This window comes from Myripristis murdjan, chromosome 16, assembly GCF_902150065.1.
Source record: "Myripristis murdjan chromosome 16, fMyrMur1.1, whole genome shotgun sequence".
Lineage (NCBI taxonomy): Eukaryota > Metazoa > Chordata > Actinopteri > Holocentriformes > Holocentridae > Myripristis > Myripristis murdjan.
In genome coordinates, this window is record NC_043995.1 from 34,034,067 (window position 1) to 34,056,450 (window position 22,384).

The 22,384-nt window shown below is 50.6% G+C and overlaps 1 protein-coding gene across 1 annotated transcript in view; it reads right to left on the bottom strand.

Moving 5' to 3' along the window:
- Positions 1-22,384, bottom strand: part of atp2c1 (ATPase secretory pathway Ca2+ transporting 1) — a 48,597-nt gene that overhangs the window by 18,899 nt on the left and 7,314 nt on the right. The window contains exons 2-8 of the mRNA XM_030071972.1: positions 15,549-15,653; positions 15,324-15,440; positions 5,151-5,240; positions 4,360-4,395; positions 4,057-4,118; positions 1,920-2,028; positions 1-50 (exon numbers count right to left, since the gene is read on the bottom strand). The exon at positions 1-50 is cut by the window's left edge and continues 106 nt beyond it. Of these exons, the coding sequence (XP_029927832.1) occupies positions 1-50; positions 1,920-2,028; positions 4,057-4,118; positions 4,360-4,395; positions 5,151-5,240; positions 15,324-15,440; positions 15,549-15,653 (569 nt within the window). The remainder of the gene's footprint in view (positions 51-1,919; positions 2,029-4,056; positions 4,119-4,359; positions 4,396-5,150; positions 5,241-15,323; positions 15,441-15,548; positions 15,654-22,384) is intronic.

The following is a 22,384-nucleotide window of genomic DNA, read 5'->3' on the forward strand; positions in this document are numbered from 1 at the left end:
GGCGTGGTCTCACCTGTCAGGCTGGACTCGTCCACACACAGGTCGGTCGCCTGGGAGACGCACACAGAACGCAGAACGTAGAGCTGAGTGTGGGGTCGAGACGCGACCTGTCCACCACATGTCCCAGATGTTGGTGTGTTTGAGTGACAGAGGGGCGGAGCTCCGGCTCTCTGTGGGTTCTGATGGAGACGCTGCAGGACGCTCTCCTGGCTCCGCCCCTTCATGACGCCCTCACAACATGAACCTGCTGCTTTAGGTTCACCTTTTAAACCGTGTCGGAAATAAATGTACCTTTCGGGCCTGGCCAGACGAGGACAGGTAAACATGTGACTCACCTGCCGAGGATCATTTATCATTTATAAGAGACGAAATAATGATGAGGCTTTTTTCAGAGGAACGCGTCACTCAGAGAGTTTAGATGGAATCAGGAGCTCAGGGGACCGACAGGGAATCAAATCAAACTCCTGGTGTTTGTGTGCATGTACAGTACAGGCCAAAGGTTTGGACACACCTTCTCATTCAATGCATTTTCTTTATTTTCATGACTATTTACATTGTAGATTCTAACTGAAGGAATCAAAACTATGAATGAACACATGTGGAGTTATGTACTTAACAAAAAAAGGTGAAATAACTGAAAACATGTTTTATAGTCTAGTTTCTTCAAAATAGCCACCCTTTGCTCTGATTACTGCTTTGCACACTCTTGGCATTCTCTCCATGAGCTTCAAGAGGTAGTCACCTGAAATGGTTTTCACTTCACAGGTGTGCCTTATCAGGGTTAATTAGTGGAATTTCTTGCTTTATCAATGGGGTTGGGAAAGGAAGGAAGACCAAGAGTCACCTCTGCTTCTGAGGACAAGTTCATCCGAGTCACCAGCCTCAGAAATGGCAAGTTAACAGCAGCTCAGATCAGAGAGCAGATAAATGCCACACAGAGTTCTAGCAGCAGACCCATCTCTAGAACAACTGTTAAGATCAATCAGGCCTTCATGGTCAAATAGCTGCTAGGAAACCACTGCTAAGGAGAGGCAACAAGCAGAAGAGATTTGTTTGGGCCAAGAAACACAAGGAATGGACATCAGACCAGTGGAAATCTGTGCTTTGGTCTGATGAGTCCAAATTTGAGATCTTTGGTTCCAACCGCCGTGTCTTTGTGAGACGCAGAAAAGGTGAACGGATGGATTCCACATGCCTGGTTCCCACTGTGAAGCATGGAGGAGGAGGTGTGATGGTGTGGGGGTGTTTTGCTGGTGACACTGTTGGGGATTTATTCAAAATTGAAGGCACACTGAACCAGCATGGCTACCACAGCATCCTGCAGTGACATGCCATCCCATCCGGTTTGCGTTTAGTTGGACGATCATTTATTTTTCAACAGGACAATGACCCCAAACACACCTCCAGGCTGTGTAAGGGCTATTTGACCAAGAAGGAGAGTGATGGAGTGCTGCGGCAGATGACCTGGCCTCCACAGTCACCGGACCTGAACCCAATCCAGATGGTTTGGGGTGAGCTGGACCGCAGAGTGAAGGCAAAGGGGCCAACAAGTGCTAAACACCTCTGGGAACTCCTTCAAGACTGTTGGAAAACCATTTCAGGTGACTACCTCTTGAAGCTCATGGAGAGAATGCCAAGAGTGTGCAAAGCAGTAATCAGAGCAAAGGGTGGCTATTTTGAAGAAACTAGAATATAAAACATGTTTTCAGTTATTTCACCTTTTTTTGTTAAGTACATAACTCCACATGTGTTCATTCATAGTTTTGATTCCTTCAGTGAGAATCTACAATGTAAATAGTCATGAAAATAAAGAAAACGCATTGAATGAGAAGGTGTGTCCAAACTTTTGGCCTGTACTGTATGTATAATGCATTTGTGTGTGTGTGTGTGTGTGTGTGTGTGTGTGTGTGTGTGTGTACCTCGTAGAGGCGGAGGTCTGCTGGGACTCTCTCTCCGACCGACAGACAGACGGTGTCTCCAGGAACCAGCTCCCTGGCCAGCAGATGCTCCAGCTTCCCCTCTCTGATGCTGCGGGGAGCAAGGCATGATGGGAAATGGAGAGGGAGGGGGATAGGGGGAAAGGGAGGGGTCAGACACACGTGGTCACCCACAATCCTTTTCTGCTCCTTACAGGGCGACCACAAGGCGAGACATCTTCACTTCACAGCGCAAGCCTTTAGACTGTGTGTGTGTGTGTGTGTGTGAGTGTGTGTGTGTGTGTGCGTGTGTGTGTGTGTGTGTGTGTGTGAGGGCAGCTGTCCCCTCTGTGTGCTGCTATTTGAAGTGTAAATGCCAGAGTGTGTGTGATCTGAGGGCGTGAGGCTGACAGACAGTGTGTGTGTGTGTGTGTGTGTGTGTGTGTGTGTGTGTGTGTGTGTGTGTGTGTATGTGTGTGTGTGTGTTGGTTTACTCGTCGCTCCAGTCCACATGGCGTCCAGGTGAGACAGGTCACCTGGACGCCATGTGGGTCTCCAACAGTGACCACTGTGCTTCAAAACTTAGTGACTTTTAGTGACTCTTAGTGACGGCCCTGATGCATCACCTGTGAACACCTCTGTTATCACCTGTCCATCAAACACATGCGGCGAGCCCCTCCCCTCCCCTCCCCTCCCCTCCCTCCCTCCCTCAGAGCGGCGAGCCCCTCCCCTCCCCTCCCTCCCCCCCTCAGACGTGCAGCGGTTCAGTCGCAGCTCAGCTCAGTGATTTAAACACCGGGAAAGAAAAGGCTTGGAAATATTTTAAAAAGTGGGTGAGAGGGCTGAGAAATATATATTTATAAATACTCTATATATTTCAAATTATGTTTTCTTTTCTGTATAATTTTGATTTTCTTGTTCTTTTTAGGGATGCACCGATCCCATAATTGGTATCGGTATCGGTCCCGACATTAAAGAAAATTCTAGATCGGGTATGGGTGACAATGGGCCCGATCCATAGGGGCCGATCTATTCAGTCTAATTCTATGCTGTGCGCTGTGAGTGACGTCATGTGCTAGCAACTCGCCGTGCGGAGACTCAAGTTGTTTTCAAAATGGTAAAACGTCTAGCTGTAACACAACTAACTCAATCAAGCACCTGCAGAGATTTCAGCGCGACACGACGAGCAAGAAGCTGCCAGTGATGCTTGAGCCTGAGGAGCTGAGGAATCTGCTGGAGCAGCTCACTGACACTGAGTGGTGGGCTGTGTGGGAAAAACCTGACAAGTTGGGACTACCTCTCATTCATTTTTTTGACCAAGCTTAGTGAAGCTATTGTTTTATTCAGCTGCTTTTGTAATGGATGTTTAATTCCTGTTTGCACCAAACCATTGTAAAGAGCTGACTGCTGTTTATTTTGAATGTCTTTTTTTTTTTTTTTCCTCAATTTCAGCTCCTTGATTATTTATTTTACCTTGGGTGTTGTACTCCTAACTGCACTGACTGAACCAGGAGAGGTTTTCTTATATTTTTTTACATGTTTGACCGAGCTTGTGAAGCTGTTGGTTTATTTTAGATTGCTGTACTGGTGCACAGTTATTAAATAAATAAGGTATTCAGTACTTTTATATCTGTTTATTTGTTTTAAAAAAAATTAAGAAAGAAATGTTTAAGTCAGTCTGATGATGCCTTGCACAAAAGAATGAGCCCAGTCTTTTCTACACAATGAGACATACCGTTTGTTAGGTAATTCAGTGTTTTTCTGTATCGGTATCAGATCGGTATCGGCCAATACTAAACCTCAGATATCGGTATCGGTATTGGAAGCGAAAAAAGTGGATCGGTGCATCCCTAGTTCTTTTTTCCATTTTTTTTAATTTTCAGGATGTCTTTCTGTGTCGCTCAGTTTCAGGTCATTTCCTTGTAACCCTCAGCCTGACGGGCCGGGTCCCGTCCCGACCTGAGGCTCGTGTTCAGGCCGAGCTCTGAGAGGGTTAAACACTTCAGACACTTCTCACACACAAGAAATCTGACAGCGATCCTGCACGCTTCAAAGTTTGAAGTGAAATGAAGTGTGTGTCTGTGTGTGTGTGTGTGTGTGTGTGTGTGTGTGTGCGTGTGTGTGTGTGTGTGTTCCTCACCAGTGGCATTCTGGAGGCACCAGCTTCCCCAGCTCCTCCAGAGACTTCTCTGAGCGGTACTCCTGCACACACACACACACACACACACACACACACACACAGAGAAAAGTCACACCAACGCCAGCTGCAGCGTACGCGCGCACACACACACACACACACACACACACACACAGATCCACAGCCACATGTCGGGGTCTGTTTGTGTCTCATGGCTCCATAAACCTTAGACATTTATGAGCTCGTGAAAAATGAACAGAGACACACACACACACACACACACACACACACACACAGAGGACTTACCTGGACGAAGGCAACTGTTACAACAATGATAATGGCCTGTAACAAGAGAGAGAGACACACACACACACACACACACACACACACACACACACACACACACACACACACACACACACACACACACAGAGAGAGAGAGAAATACAGCTGTTACGTTTAAACTTCTACCATCTGTGGGAAAAAAAACAAAACAAATGTGTGACTGACTGGATGCGTTCCCACGGCAACCGCCTCCTGAGGATCGAGAAACACTCGTCTCTCTGGTTTGAGTTTCACTCTGAACTGAACTCTGCTGAGGATTTCTCTGATCAGCTGTTTGGCTCTTCAGAGCAGAAGCAGGTGTTTAAAGTGACCTTCCTCTCACCTGTTCATGTTCATTAGCACCTGTTTACCTGCTCTGTGGCTTCATGAGTCATTAATAATATTAATGTTAATTATTAATGTTATGAGACAAGTCCATTTTTTGCTTTTTGTTCACTGACTGACTGACTGACTGGAGAGTTCAAGCTCTTCCACATTGCAGAGACACGCCGCAGCATTCCCCCCCCCCCCCCCGGGCTGATGGGCCACGGCGGCGATGCAGAGTGACGGTCGGCCAGGGGCGGGTCACATGACCGCCGGGGGTTTGAACCTGTGACCCGCAGCCTCCAGGACCGGGACGCTCTCTGCTGGAAGCTACGCCACGCTGCGACGTTCTCTAATGTCATGACCGTGAAGCGGAAACACACAGGGAAACGAGAGAGTGTGTGTGTGTGTGTGTGTGTGTGTGTGTGTGTGTGTGTGCAGTAACGTACCACAGTGATGCTGATTGCGTCATCGAACTGGTGCATGAGAACACTGATGACCGCCGAGGCCAAGAGCAACAGGATGAGAGGATCCTTGAACTGGAAGGAGAGAGAGAGAGAGAGAGACAGAGAGAGAGAGAGAGAGAGAGAGAGAGAGAGAGGTTATGACTTGACTGAGCTGGTTTGGCAACAACACAATGCATAATCAATGCCAACAGCCTACACTCTCACAAACCCAGGAAGTGTGTGTGTGTGTGTGTGTGTGTGTGTGTGTGTGTGTGTGTGTGTGTGTGTGTGCGTGTGTGTGTGTGTGTGGCTCAGTGAAGCAGGCCAGCAGTTCAGGCTCTATTTTCAGCAGCAGCATCAACTGACCTGGTTTCCACGACGACCACAGGGCCGTTTAACCGTTCACGCATCATCGACCAAAAGTTTGTAATCCAGGAGGCACCGAGGCTGCACCGAGGCTGCAGCACCTCCACCTCCACCTGCACCTCCACCTCCACCTGCACCTGCACCTCCACCTGCACCTCCACCTGCACCTCCACCTGCACCTCCACCTGCACCTCCACCCTGACTGTGAAGCTCCACCTTCACCTCCACCTCCTCTCTGACTGTGAAGCTCCACCTGGACACTGCAGCCCCCCCCCCCGCCTGTGCTGTGTTCACTGCAGTGGCTGCAGCCTCACTGACGCATCACAACCGCAAACATCCTGTGTCACATGATCCACAGGTACCAAACACACCTGGCTGCCGCTCAGCTCAACGTCACTGCAACTGTTCACTCCACTGTTTTCACCTGTCCGACCACGTGACCTCACCTGTCCGACCACGTGACCGCACCTGTCCGACCACGTGACCGCACCTGTCCGATCATGTGACCGCACCTGTCCGATCACGTGACCGCACCTGTCCGACCACGTGACCACCTGTCCGACCATGTGAGCTCACCTGTCCGACCATGTGACTGCACCTGTCCGACCATGTGACCACATCCGACCATGTGAGCGCACCTGTCCGACCACGTGACCTCACCTGTACGACCATGTGAGCTCACCTGTCCGACCATGTGACCTCACCTGTACGACCACGTGACCGCACCTGTCCGATCACGTGACCGCACCTGTCCGATCACGTGACCGCACCTGTCCGACCATGTGACCGCACCTGTCCGACCATGTGACTTCACCTGTCCGACCATGTGACCGCACCTGTCCGACCATGTGACTTCACCTGTCCGACCATGTGAGCTCACCTGTCCGACCATGTGACCGCACCTGTCCGACCATGTGACTGCACCTGTCCGACCATGTGACCGCACCTGTCCGACCATGTGACCGCACCTGTCCGACCATGTGACTTCACCTGTCCGACCATGTGACCACACCCGACCATGTGACCGCACCTGTCCGACCATGTGAGCTCACCTGTCCGACCATGTGACCGCACCTGTCCGACCATGTGACTTCACCTGTCCGACCATGTGACCACACCCGACCATGTGACCGCACCTGTCCGACCATGTGAGCTCACCTGTCCGACCATGTGACCGCACCTGTCCGACCATGTGACCGCACCTGTCCGACCATGTGACTTCACCTGTCCGACCATGTGACCACACCCGACCATGTGACCGCACCTGTCCGACCATGTGACCACACCCGACCATGTGAGCGCACCTGTCCGACCATGTGAGCTCACCTGTCCGACCATGTGACCTCATGGTTAGACAGGTGTGTGCTGGTTCGTCTCCCAGCTTGCACAGACACCTGGTCAGTGTGACTGATCGAGCAGAGGTAACCTGAGGACTCCTCAGGTGCGTGTCCCTGAACGCACCAATTACAGCTTTTTTTTTGTTTTTGTTTTGTTGGCTTTTCCCCCCATGTTGCCATGGCAACGACAGAGCAGCCCGTCATTAAGCATCGTTTGTTATAACTGTTAAACCAGCAGCAGAGGGCGAGAGACACCTGGACACACACAGAGAGAGAGAGAGAGAGAGAGAGAGAGAGAGAGAGAGAGAGAGAGAGACTGGTACAAGGACAAAGCCTCTGCTCAAGGGCACAGTGTCAGAGTGCTGATTCAGACCGACCGTCTCATGAGCTGAACTGCTCTTACAGTACATATACATATCTATATCTATCTATATCTATATATCTATATATAAATATATAGATATAGATAGATATATATTTTATAGACAGTGATGCTGATAAAGCTGTTAGCCTGTACGCTGCAGTTGAAGTGGCAGAGAGAGGAAGAGTGAGGCTGACAGAGAAGAGGAGGAGGAGGAGGAGGAGGAGGAGGAGGAGGAGGAGCTGGAATGTGACAGATGGAGAGAGAGAGGAGAGAACGAAGGACAGGACGAGGGCAAGAGAGAAGAGGAAGGAGGACAAAGAGCAGGTCTCCTCCTCCTCCTCCTCCTCCCCTCTGTCTTTGTGTGAACAATCAGCTCCTCCTTTCTCTTCCTCCCTTCTGTGTCCCTCCTCCTCCTCTCCTCTGGTGTCCTTCCTCCTCCTCCCCCTCCTCCTCTCCCTGTGGGGTTTCTATATTTAATCTCTCTGTCTCTCTGTCTCTCTCTCTCTCCATCAGCCTGTTTCCCCGTCTCACATCAGACCAGCACACTGATCATATTTTCTCTTCTTTATTAGTTGTTTTTATTATTTAGTTTCAGTTTAGTTTCAGTTTAGTTTCAGTTTAGTTTCAGTTTAGTGAACGCCGTGGGTTTGCTAGTTTTTACGGTTTGAAAGTGTTCTCAGTGAGAGTGTTAGTTTGAGTTTGCTTTGTGTTTTTGTTATGATGGGGCTAGGGTTAGGGCGGGGCCTCATGAGGGTCAAACTTAAAGGTCAGGAACATGAGACAGTTGGAAACCATTGAACTGGTTGAACTGGTGGACGCCTGTTGGCCTCTGGGCTTCATGTCCAGCTGCACTGAGGCCACTCATCTGTCCTGCAGTGCATTTCCACTCGCAGCGAGCCACGCCGGCCTCGGGGTCGTGCCCGACGGACCATAATGCATTGTGCACTGACCTTGGCCAGTCAAACCGCGGAGCCAGGAGCTCTGCATGCAGACGGCGGCCATGAGAAGCTAAAGCGTCTGTCTGCAGTTTTCTTAACCTGCAGCCGCTCTGTCATTTGCCTCCTGCCTATAAATCACAAATGTTCTGTAAAATGAAATGATGAACTAAAACACGGACAGCTACGAGGCTCCCAGACGTTTTGTCAGGCGGAAGATAAAAATAGCGTGTGAGCCTGAGCCTGCAGCTGCAGCGACGCCCGGCCTGCGACGCTCATTAGAGCAAAGCCGGCCGCATTAAAAACATCGGCTGTCGGATTAGCTGCCGAGTTTACACTGACAGCCAGGGAAAACACACCTCAACACACACACACACACACACACACACACACACACACACACGGCTCCAAGGCAGAACATGTTTTTCTGCAGGAACACTTCAGTCTCTGTAGTGAAAAACCAAACTCCCTCACAGGGTGTATTTCAATGTGTGAGCGTGTGTGAGAGAGTGTGTGTGTGTGTGTGTGTGAGTGTGTGAGTGTGTGTGTGAGACACAGAGTAAGCAAAGTGTCGGATGCAAAGAGACATTTCACACGTCGGCATGTGTTTCTCAGCGGAGTCCCACCCTGATGTTTACACACGTCTGAAATGTTTTCTTAGACGTCCAGAGGACATGTGTAATGCTGCGAGCGGCCGCAGCAGCAGACGAGCTGCTCTCTCCTGCAGACACAGGCGGCAGCAGCAGCCGAGTGCTGTCATTTCTATTTTCAGCTCCATTACTGCTTTCTATTTTCAGCTCCATTATCGCCTCCTGATTGTTGGCGTTACACCGCCGCTGCTTGTTTTCTGCCTTGTCTCTTAGATCCTCGCTGCACAAACACATTTCAGCGTTCAGCGAGCTTGTAGGAACAAAAGGATGCAGGGAAAAAAACAAAAGAGAAAAGCGGCGTGGTGTGTTTGGTTCACACACTGAGCTGAGGCTCGCTGAACAAACTCACGTCTGAACACACAGAGCCTTCACAGCAGCACCTCAGCTCCTCGCTCACACCTGAGTCTGTCCCTGAGTCTGACACCTGAGTCTGTCACCTGAGTCTGACACCTGAGTCTGTCACCTGAGTCTGACACCTGAGTCTGACACCTGAGTCTGTCCCTGAGTCTGACACCTGAGTCTGTCCCTGAGTCTGTCCCTGAGTCTGTCCCTGAGTCTGTCACCTGAGTCTGTCACCTGAGTCTGTCACCTGAGTCTGACACCTGAGTCTGTCCCTGAGTCTGACACCTGAGTCTGTCCCTGAGTCTGACACCTGAGTCTGTCCCTGAGTCTGACACCTGAGTCTGACACCTGAGTCCGTCACCTCGCTCACACCTGAGTCTGTCACCTGAGTCTGTCACCTGAGTCTGACACCTGAGTCTGACACCTGAGTCTGACACCTGAGTCTGTCCCTGAGTCTGACACCTGAGTCTGTCACCTGAGTCTGACACCTGAGTCTGACACCTGAGTCTGTCACCTGAGTCTGACACCTGAGTCTGTCACCTGAGTCTGACACCTGAGTCCTGAGTCTGACACCTGAGTCTGTCACCTGAGTCTGTCACCTGAGTCTGTCCCTGAGTCTGTCACCTGAGTCTGACACCTGAGTCTGTCACCTGAGTCTGACACCTGAGTCTGTCACCTGAGTCTGACACCTGAGTCCTGAGTCTGACACCTGAGTCTGTCACCTGAGTCTGACACCTGAGTCTGTCACCTGAGTATGACACCTGAGTCTGACACCTGAGTCTGACACCTGAGTCTGTCCCTGAGTCTGTCACCTGAGTCTGTCCCTGAGTCTGACACCTGAGTCTGACACCTGAGTCTGACACCTGAGTCTGTCACCTGAGTCTGTCACCTGAGTCCTGAGTCTGACACCTGAGTCTGACACCTGAGTCTGACACCTGAGTCTGTCACCTGAGTCTGACACCTGAGTCTGTCACCTGAGTCTGACACCTGAGTCTGACACCTGAGTCTGACACCTGAGTCTGTCACCTGAGTCTGACACCTGAGTCTGTCCCTGAGTCTGACACCTGAGTCTGTCACCTGAGTCTGACACCTGAGTCTGTCACCTGAGTCTGACACCTGAGTCTGTCACCTGAGTCTGACACCTGAGTCCTGAGTCTGACACCTGAGTCTGTCACCTGAGTCTGACACCTGAGTCTGTCCCTGAGTCTGTCACCTGAGTCTGTCCCTGAGTCTGACACCTGAGTCTGACACCTGAGTCTGACACCTGAGTCTGTCACCTGAGTCTGACACCTGAGTCTGTCCCTGAGTCTGACACCTGAGTCTGTCACCTGAGTCTGACACCTGAGTCTGACACCTGAGTCTGTCACCTGAGTCTGACACCTGAGTCTGTCACCTGAGTCTGACACCTGAGTCCTGAGTCTGACACCTGAGTCCGTCACCTCGCTGAGTCTGACACCTGAGTCTGACACCTGAGTCTGTCACCTGAGTCTGACACCTGAGTCTGTCCCTGAGTCTGACACCTGAGTCTGTCACCTGAGTCTGACACCTGAGTCTGACACCTGAGTCTGTCACCTGAGTCTGACACCTGAGTCTGTCACCTGAGTCTGACACCTGAGTCCTGAGTCTGACACCTGAGTCTGTCACCTGAGTCTGACACCTGAGTCTGTCCCTGAGTCTGTCACCTGAGTCTGTCCCTGAGTCTGCCACCTGAGTCTGTCACCTCGCTCACACCTGAGTCTGTCCCTGAGTCTGACACCTGAGTCTGTCACCTCGCTCACACCTGAGTCTGTCCCTGAGTCTGACACCTGAGTCTGTCCCTGAGTCTGTCACCTGAGTCTGACACCTGAGTCTGTCACCTCGCTCACACCTGAGTCTGTCCCTGACTCTGTCACCTGAGTCTGTCCCTGAGTCCTGAGTCTGTCCCTGAGTCTGACACCTGAGTCTGTCACCTGAGTCTGACACCTGAGTCTGACACCTGAGTCTGTCCCTGAGTCTGACACCTGAGTCTGACACCTGAGTCTGTCACCTGAGTCTGACACCTGAGTCTGACACCTGAGTCTGACACCTGAGTCTGACACCTGAGTCCTGAGTCTGACACCTGAGTCTGACACCTGAGTCCTGAGTCTGACACCTGAGTCTGTCACCTGAGTCTGACACCTGAGTCCTGAGTCTGACACCTGAGTCTGTCACCTGAGTCTGACACCTGAGTCCTGAGTCTGACACCTGAGTCTGTCACCTGAGTCTGTCACCTGAGTCTGACACCTGAGTCTGACACCTGAGTCTGTCCCTGAGTCTGTCCCTGAGTCTGACACCTGAGTCTGACACCTGAGTCTGTCACCTGAGTCTGACACCTGAGTCTGACACCTGAGTCTGACACCTGAGTCCTGAGTCTGACACCTGAGTCTGTCACCTGAGTCTGACACCTGAGTCCTGAGTCTGACACCTGAGTCTGTCACCTGAGTCTGACACCTGAGTCCTGAGTCTGACACCTGAGTCTGTCACCTGAGTCTGTCACCTGAGTCTGACACCTGAGTCTGACACCTGAGTCTGACACCTGAGTCTGTCCCTGAGTCTGACACCTGAGTCTGTCACCTGAGTCTGTCACCTGAGTCTGTCACCTCGCTCACACCTGAGTCTGTCACCTGAGTCTGTCACCTGAGTCTGACACCTGAGTCTGTCACCTGAGTCTGTCACCTGAGTCTGTCCCTGAGTCTGTCCCTGAGTCTGTCACCTGAGTCTGACACCTGAGTCTGTCCCTGAGTCTGTCACCTGAGTCTGTCACCTCGCTCACACCTGAGTCTGACACCTGAGTCTGTCACCTGAGTCTGACACCTGAGTCCTGAGTCTGACACCTGAGTCTGTCCCTGAGTCTGACACCTGAGTCCTGAGTCTGACACCTGAGTCTGACACCTGAGTCCTGAGTCTGACACCTGAGTCCTGAGTCTGTCACCTGAGTCTGACACCTGAGTCTGTCACCTGAGTCTGACACCTGAGTGTGTCCCTGAATCTGTTCCTGAGTCTGTCACCTGAGTCTGACACCTGAGTCTGACACCTGAGTCTGTCCCTGAGTCTGTCACCTGAGTCTGTCACCTGAGTCTGTCACCTGAGTCTGTCCCTGAGTCTGACACCTGAGTCTGACACCTGAGTCTGACACCTGAGTCTGTCCCTGAGTCTGTCCCTGAGTCTGTCACCTGAGTCTGACACCTGAGTCTGTCACCTGAGTCTGACACCTGAGTCTGTCACCTGAGTCTGTCACCTGAGTCTGTCACCTCGCTCACACCTCAGTCTGACACGTGAGTCTGTCACCTGAGTCTGACACCTGAGTCCTGAGTCTGTCACCTGAGTCTGACACCTGAGTCAGACACCTGAGTCCTGAGTCTGTCACCTGAGTCTGTCACCTGAGTCTGACACCTGAGTCTGACCCCTGAGTCCTGAGTCTGTCACCTGAGTCTGTCACCTGAGTCTGACACCTGAGTCTGACACCTGAGTCTGTCCCTGAGTCTGACACCTGAGTCTGACACCTGAGTCTGACACCTGAGTCTGACATCTGAGTCTGACACCTGAGTCTGACACCTGAGTCTGTCACCTGAGTCTGACACCTGAGTCTGACCCCTGAGTCCTGAGTCTATCACCTGAGTCTGACATCTGAGTCTGACACCTGAGTCTGACACCTGAGTCTGTCACCTGAACTCCCGGATGTTGCGGTTTCCTTCACGCTACAGGAAGTGGACACCAGCAGGCACCATGCAACCAAGTCATGGAGGTACAGAGATCATTTCCTGCAACCGTCTCTTTGTTGTGATTTGCTCGATAATTTTCCCAATAAAATCTTCCATCATATTCAGCATCAGCTTTACAGTCAGAATCTGATAAACAGATTAAACTACATATTAAGGCGCCCAAAATCCACGTTGACACTCCACCTTGGGAAAATCATTCTTCTGCACCGGGCCTGAAAGATATTGTTTTTCCACTTGAAGAGGACGGGCACCTGTAATGTAGATGAGCTGCATTTTAATGGAGACTTAAATTACGAGCAGCTGACAATTTCCCCACGTCAGGTTTTTTCAGATATTTACAAATTCAAGATCGTCAGGACGCACACTTACTTTGAAATCTAGGACGAGCGGACGGAGTCACTGGAGGCAATAAATAAATTTGATCGCATGACTCGCAGGGCGATGACAGGATGAGTCAAACAGGCGGGGCGGGCGAGCTGCAGGTAGGAGCTCCGGGATGAAAGTTTAAAGAGCAAACATGGTTGTTCAGCCAGTTTAAAACACACACTTTTCCTGCCATGTGTGGCCTGTTTGCTGTCCGTGTGAATCAAACGGTCATCAGCTGAACTCACCCTCTGTGAACTTCACACACAGCGTCTCTACATTTAGATGAAAAATGGCTGTTTTGTTTGGAAAGGGAATTGCAAGTGAGTTAATCTTGTGACTGCGGAAAACGAACCCACGTCTGATTTGTGTTTCAGAGAGAAAAGACAAACGAGAGCCTTCATGATGAAGACAGAGGAGGTGCGTTCGTCTTTCCCTTTTCATTATGTAGACACACGTCGGCATTTCAAAAGCCTCTCTGTATATAATTATGACTGTGCTTATTGTTACTATCAAGGATGTTGATGCTGAGTGTGTTTTTATTTTGTTTGTTTGTTTGTTTGTTTGGGTTTCTGCTCTCAAAAATAATAAACATGCCAGACTCCACAACAGCCATGATATACATTTTTGAGTCGTTCCTATTTCTCCCTGTTTGAGTGTTCACGGGCCACAGGGTGTCATGTGACCTCACCTTCAACACCCTGATTGGCCGAAGGCTCCACTCGCTGGTTTGTGATTGGTCTGTGCCTCTGGGTGTCATGAATAAACATGAAGACAAACACAGAACATCAAAGCTGTTTTGTGGTTTGAGTGAGGAGACAAACCCTGCAGCTCCTCCTCTGCTCTCGTTTCCTCCTCTGACGCTCTGAGCTTCACCTGCGCCGCCCGCCGACACTCAGCCTGTCACCTGAGGAAACTTTAGCTTTCTCCACTTTATGCAAATGAGAAGAGGAAGCTCTCGGCGTCTCACTTTGCTGCCGAATCCACAGCTGCATGTGCAGGACCGTCACCACGGCGACATGGAAATGTCCCGCCACGCTCCACGACCACTTCAGGAGGTCAGACACAGAGCGTTACAAAGCTACACACACACACACACACACACACACACACACACACACACGCTCTCTGGACTGTGGCGGTTCAGTGCTGCTGTGTGACGCACGACTGGAAGGGTCATTCCCGTTCAAATCAGCGCCTCGGGTCGGCCGGAGAAGCAGACATTTTTCTGTATGCCGTTGCCATAGTAACGCTGGCCCACCTTCTGTATAAAGTGACTTGCAGCCGAGCTGCTGACTGTTTGAGGCTCCTCTCCTCCTCCCAGCTCAAAGCGGTGACTCAGGTGTTTTTTCTAGTGTCCACGTGGCTCAGGTGTCACGTCCTGTGCAGCGCCCCCTTGTGGAAACAGCAGAGTGTCTCCTGTCCCTCTGAGCTCCATGGGCTGTTGCTCTGAAAATGAGCTGACCTCAGAGCAGTGTTGCTGCGCTGCTGAAAGTGAGTGAGCAGCAAACAGCAGCTCTGAGGTCAGTGCTGCAGGTCTCTCTGCTGTCTGAAGCTCATCATCAGACAGTGATGGTGGCCTCCATAGGGGGCGCCGGCGAGCGTCCGCTCTGCTTGTCCCACACACAGGGCAGGGACGCTGCTTCACCTCAGGGAGCTCAGATGGAGTCCTGATCTGCTCGGGAGCTTTCACTCCGTCTCCTTCCTTCTTACCTGGAGAATCCTCCATTAGAACAGCAGCCCACCAAGGTGAGACACACCTGGCTGTTAGAGGGGACGGGAGACGGCCTCTGATTGGTTCACTGCATGTTACACCCACAACACAGCCAGGATTCATGAGGAGACTCAGGACAAGCCTTTAGAGCCAGGAGCCTGGAGCTAACAGACTTTAGTCCAGAGCTCAGGAGTCTGGAGTGAAGCTGCCAACACCTGCAGGCCTCCTGCTGCAGCCTAACCCTAACCCTCACCTGGGATATGTGTCTGTTTGTATGATACCTGGGAAATGTATTTGTTTGTATGATACCTGGGAAATGTATTTGTTTGTGTGATACCTGGGAAATGTATTTGTTTGTATGATACCTGGGAAATGTATTTCTTCCATAGCGGCTCATCCTCGCTGATGTCGAACTCGTTCCAGCCGTGGTAGGCCCTCCGCCGGGTCACCTCCTCCTGGCTGAGGCCCAGCTGCAGGTCGGCCTGCAGGGGGAGCCAAACTCAGTCTCACTTCTCACAGAAACATGACACAGCAATTTGAAAAACCCTGATTCCTTCATTGATTTATTTATTTTTTAAATCGATTCTCACCTGCAGGACACACGCTACTTCGTTAACAGGGAGTTCACTGGCTTTTTTGGAGGCTAGTACCGGGACCATGGTCTCATCTTCACTGCAGGGGTGTCTCTCGGAAAGCTGCAACACAAACACACACACACACACGTGACATGTTGGAGGAGAGAAACATGCGACCAGAGAGCGAGGAGACGACAGCAGCAAACAGCTGATGACAGGACGTCTGCAGGACAGCGGCGTGACGGCTCGCCGCCTCACCGGCCGACTTCAAACCTTTAACTGAAGCCGCCGGCCAGAACGAACCGAGCTGCTGAGGATCTGAATCAGGTCAGAAAAACAGCAGCACATTTCTGGAAACTTTCCAGAAACTTTCCATGGGACGTTAAGCTGGGGAATTTTAGAAATGGTCTAAGTTGGACATTTTCCATGGGAATTAACAGGAATTTATGGGAATTAACTGCAAATGGGTACATTATCCGACCCGTGTCATATACAAACACAGGCAGACGTGTGCAAACTCATATAAATTTTAAAAAATGACAGTTTTGACTTTGATTCATTTGTGAGGAAACCTTTAATCGATTCTTCCACTGATCCACAGAAAACATGCCCCCATGTTCCCGGAGCTCTGCAGGCCGACGGGGTAAATAAACCCTGGGAGGCGCGAGCCGCTGCAGGGAGGCTCGGCAGGCGGGGCAGCGAGTGCAGGATTTGTAAAACAGAAGTGAAGCGTGTCAGACACACAGCGGCCCCGCCCAGCAGGTCTCAAGGTCCCGCTGTCAGCTGATCTGGACAAACACTGGACCGTGAGAAGGGCCGCAGCCGGGCCGCGCCACGGCACGCCACGCCACACCACCATCGGGCTGTCACTTAAACATCTTGTCATATGCTATTGAGTATTGAGATATCACTTATTAGGGATGCACATGGTTAACCGTTTAACCGTTAACTGATAACAGTAACTCTAACCGATTAATACTAACGGTCAATTTTGTTTTTAAGCTACGTAATTCAATCAACTCATGGGGGCGTGTCGACAGGTGCAACACATGCCATCACGTGCTTTCCATCACAGCCCACTTTACAGCGAAGATGAAGAGAGCAAAAAGGAGTTCTGTGTGGGACAATTTCGACCGGAAAGGGGAGGAGGTCATTTGCAAATTATGCGGTACAGCACGGAAATACTCCAGCAGTACGAGTACAATGCAGTACCACTTAAGAAACAAGCATCCAGCATCAGACGATGGAGGACCATCGCAGCGAACTTTGCCCTCCATGATGGCCGGGAGAAAGTGTGACGCGTGGCGGTCTGAGAAGATAACGGAGAAAATCTGTTCAATGGTGGAAAAAGACATTTTGCCCATCAGTGTGGTCAGTGGTGAAGGGTTCCAGGAGCTAATGGGCTATATCGAGCCTAATTACCAAATTCCATCAAGACCGACCATTACCCGACGATTAGAGGCTCGTTTTGAGGAGAGGAAAAAGGAACTGAAAACGCGACTTGCAAGTACTAAGTTCGTGGCTATTCCAGTCTCCTTCGTGTTGTACAGTAGGGGAGGGTGTGTATCCTTGTATGCAATTACGCACAAAACACACATTACATTGAATATTATTTTTTTATCTCCAGACACGTCGCGGGTCGTCCAGGTTTACAGTAAAATTGTTCGGAATGAAGCCGCATCATCCAGATAAACATTGAGCTCCATCAGAACTGTTTAAAAATCAGATTTCAGAAGCTCAAACTTTATTTTGGAAATGAAGCAGAACACACAATTAAAGAAATCACCAGCGCGCTCGCTCTCGACATAATTTAAAAAGCAATAGCAGACGATTGAAGCCTACAGTACTGTTAATTATATCTAAAGCTTGTAGCTTTTTTTTTTTTTACATTTTAGATGAGTAATCTAACTATTTGCCGTCATTGTAAATCTGCAGTTCAGCACCGGACAGCGCCGAGTCAGTGACTCTCTGATTCCAACCTTTCCTTACATGGAAAGCCTTGTGGGAATGGTGGGACGTTTGTGTGTCGGAATAGCGGTATTTCAGGATGGTGATATGTCTAAATGGTGGTATGTCGGAATGGCAGCATGTCGGAATGACGGAATGGCAGCATGGAAGGGCATTTAAATCTTATCGGTTAACGCTTATTAATCGTTAAAGGGCGTCGGTTAACGGTCATAAAAAAAATCCAAAATGTGCATCCCTACTTATTATCATATATTAGCTTTTTCAACTGCAATTTATGTTCCCAAAGGAAAACCTTTCATTCTTGTCATGTCACTTCCATGACAGTTTGACTGCAGCAAAGTGGGACGGACTGACCAGCTCTGTCACAAAAACCTCAGAGATGAAATCCATACGTGGTGACACGATACTGACACTCTGAATCCGTGCACTGATACAATATTGACAAAATATCGCGACACTATGCTGTCGTGATTTTTCCCTGCATCCCGAGGCTAAAGCCAGGACAGCGTGCGGCGAGCCGTCACAGAGCTGTGGAGAACGCTGCAGGTCCCAGACGGACAAAGACACTAAAAAAAGACGAGTGACATCCCAGCTGTCACTCACTCCCTCACAGGGTTTAATCTTTAGGTTTTACGGGCTTTACTCGTCCCCTTCACCTGCAGCCAGGTGAGCTGCTCTGCGCTCAAACTGGTAAATCTGAGATTCCTGTTTGAAAATGCTCACATCAGCTTTCAGGCCATAAATCCAAGCAGACACCAAACGCACCTCAGGGACTGGAAATGGACACGCGTGACTTATTTCAACTGGAATTCACTGATTATAGTTTAAAATGCAATTCAGATTTCAGTCGCAGCTGAAGTTGCACTGTTGGGTCAACGGTGAAAAAGCTGAGAGTGATTTTCACCAGGAGAAGCCACGGGGACCTGAACGCAGCATCAGACCCAGAGACAGAGGCGGCTCGGCACCTGAAGGCACCTGAGCCACAGAGCAGAACAAAGACACTCTTCACTTCTAAAGTCACAGCGACATGAAGAGTCGGCTCACCTCCACGCCGTGTAAAACACACGTCACAAACTTTATTTTCTTTTCATATCAAACCTGTTCATTTCCTTTTGTGAGAAAACGGTTTTATTTTCAGAGCTGACAGGCGACAAAACCACGGCAGCTTTTGACTCGTCCCTCCAAACCTCCTGTTGTATGAACCTGACGGACGCTGTGACGTCGGCGCTAATCTGAGCCTCATGCAGGTTCAACACGCACAATCCTAAATATCAAGCATGAGCCAATCAGCTGAGTCACAGCTCTGACACCTGGGAGGGGCTCTGACACCTGGGAGGGGCTCTGACCTGTCAAATACGTCATCAAACCCGTTCAAGACAATGACAAAACTATTCTTCCACCCCGCCACCCTGACCTGTTGTCCCCTGAGAATGATCATTATAATCAGAATAATAATGATAATTAATGATCATGTAGCAGTGGAAATGCATCAGAGTATGGCAGGAGGTTATTACTGTAAATGAACAGCGTGATATTTGTGTGTGTATCCATGTTTGCAAATGTACCAAGAAGGAACCAAAAAATAAAATCCTGATTTCTATCAAACATTTCATGGGACAAGAATTTTGATGTTTTTTTCTTGTTTTTCACTAACTACTACAGACTGGGGGCTCAGCAGGTTGGACCATGTGACTGCCAGGAAGCACAGCTGTGACATGTGGGCGTGGTGCGGCAGACACACACACACACACACACACACACATACAGCCTCACAAGCTAAATTAAAGCCTTTTACTGCCGATGTAAATCAAATTAAGGAGCGGGCCTGAGGAGGACGTGCAGGAGCAGCTCCTGAAAGCCTCACAGGAAACACTGAGCCTGACCTCAGGAAACACTGAGCCTGACCTCAGGAAACACTGAGCCTGACCTCAGGAAACACTGAGCCTGACCTCAGAGCTTCAACGGGCCAGAAAACGGACAAAGACACAAACACAGACGCTAAACAGAGCAGAGAGAGAGAGACAGGTGAGCCCAAACACCTGAGAGGAGGACATGTCCGTCTACATGCCGTGTCATCTACATGAAGCCTGTTTTCCACCGCGAGCCGTGACGGGGTGTGTCCTCAGAGCGCCGCGAGCCGTGACGGGGTGTGTCCTCAGAGCGCCGCGAGCCGTGACGGGGTGTGTCCTCATAGCGCCGCTCGCCTCGCAGCCTGCCGGTTCTTCGTTGGCACCAGTTAAGCACCGGCTCTGAACTAGCACCAGGTTCTTTCTGGTGGAAAAGGGGCATTTGATCTCACCAGCTCTTCCAGTTTTATTTAGCGAGGCCTGCAGCAGCCACGAGGAGCCGGGCGCCAACAATTAGCCCTATTCATATTCAAACACACACACACACACACACACACACTCACAGAGACGGCCTCGGTGTGTGATGATGATGATGATGATGATGATGATATTCAAAGCCCTTCTGAAACCAAACCCTGCCCTGCAGAAACAGCCATCTGAGTCACAGGACATGACAACCAACCAGGTGTTTGACACTTAAAGGGATATTACACCTACTCTGAAACCTGGGACATGATTCCACCTCCTGGCTGTAATCTGGGACAGCCCTGAGCGCCGGAGGCTGCAAAGCGTTAGCCTCCGTCCCGCCGGCGAGCACTTTGAAAACATAACATTTACATCGACTGAAAGGTTAGCATCATCTTTAAAAATGTTTCCCAAACTAAAACAATTACTGATTATAATTTTATTCTTCCTGTTGTAACCTCTGCACCTCCTGTATCACTCCGCCTCACGCACCGCCACGCAGACGGAGGTCGGCTGGTCGAGTTTTGTTTTCCTGACTGAAGGCGTGAACGCACGCCGGAGCATCTGCACTCATTCATTCATTCATTCATTCATTCATTTTCCAGTTCCATTAATTTCCTAATTAGGGAGACACTCACTGGGCAGAAGGCGGGAGAAAATAGTCCCACTGCTGATGATGTTAACTAGTGACTAACGCTAATACACACACACACACACACACACACACACACACACACACACACACACAGGTCATGATGGAGAGGAATCTTCTAGAAGGTCCAAAGTGAGTTCACCTTCCGTCAGGCGGCGGAGGAAACGCTCCTCCTCTTCCTCCTCTTCCTCTTCCTCCTCCTCTTCCTCTTCCTCCTCTTCTTCCTCCTCCTCTTCCTCCTCCTCCTCCTCCTCTTCTTCTTCCTCTTCCTCCTCCTCCTCCCCCCCTTCCTCCTCCTCCTCCTCCTCCTCTTCCTCTTCCTCCTCCTCCTCCCCCCCTTCCTCCTCCTCCTCCTCCTCCTCTTCCTCCTCCTCTTCCTCCTCTTCCTCCTCCTCCTCCTCCTCCTCAGCAGCACAATAAGCCGGTCAGCACTTAGCTAGCAGAAACCTGACAAAGCCTGAGCCTCCCCCCTCCGCTCCCCTCTGTTCCCCCCTCCGCAGCCTCCTACAGCTCCTGTTCCCACCGTGAAGACCCAGCCTCCTCCTGCTCCTCCTCCTCCTCCTGCTCCTCCTCCTCCTCCTCCTCCTCAGACAGAGGATTGTTTGATTAGCAGCCGGAGCTTAGAGGAGGATCACGCTCCTCCGGGCTCCTCAGGACAGGCCGACGCTCCGCCTCGCCCCCTGCAGGACGGGAGGGGAGCCGCAGGCGGGGAGGGGCGGCGGAGGGAGGCCGGATTAGCAGATTAAAGCAGATATCAGCTCCAAACTGGATTATAGCCAGCAGAGTGTGCTGCTAGTGGTCAGGCAGTGAGGCCGAGTCACAACACACACAACAAGACGCCTCACCGTGCAACATGAGCACAGGTAACACACACCTGTGATTTATTACCTTTATTCACCTGCAACTCAAACATCAACACCTGTCAGCACCTCACCTTCATTCTGTTCACGTCACGTCAGCCGCTTTCACTGGACGGACCGACTGTCAGACACGCGGCGTGTGTGTGTGTGTGCGTGCGTGTGCGTGTGTGTGTGTGTGTCGGCGTAACACGGACACACAGAACATCACGACGCCAAGCTGGGCCGACCTCCCCCCGTCCCGCTCTTCACTGTCATACAGCGAGCACTACTTTCTCTGAGCACGACCAAAAATCCAGCGTCTGACTCAATAAAAACTTCAGGTGTGGAAAAAAAACTGTCAGTGCGTCACCTGTCCACATCAGGCCAGGTGTGAACGAGGCGGCGGGACGGGAAGACGTGTTCTGGGCTCTGACAGGATCCAGGTGGACGTGAGGCTTTAAAGCAAACTTTGCTTCTTCTTCCAATGAAAGTGAAGACGCTCCTCATCCAGCCGACGCCACGGCGACGGACGCAGGTGAACAGGCTCGTGACCCGCGGGGAGATTTATCACTGAGACAACAACAACAACAACAACAACAACAACAGGTAAACACAACAGGATCTGCAGGTCTTTTAAGATCCTGTTTCTACCTGGAACTGAAGCCCGTTCAAACCTACGTGGAGCGACCTGGACCTCAGATGCAGCTCCTGTTTTCACCACAGGGGGGCAGCACAGAGCACTGATGAAGAGCTCATCCTCATCATCCTCATCATCATCATCATCATCATCATCATCACACTCAACACCCAAATAACAAAACTGCTGCCACTTTAGCTTTCTTGGCCTGAAACTGTGTGTGTGTGTGTGTGTGTGTGTGTGTGTGTGTGTGAGTGTGTGTGTGTGTGTGTGTGTGTGTGTGAGTGTGTGTGTGTGTGTGTGTGTGTGTGTGTGTGTGTGTGTGCTCCGGGGCAGAGTCCAGGTGAGGTGAGTTGTGAAAGCTGCTCAGAAGCATCACTGATACTGAACCTGCAGATTAAATCACCATGAGCTGTTTGCCTTGTTCTGCCTTCAGCACACAC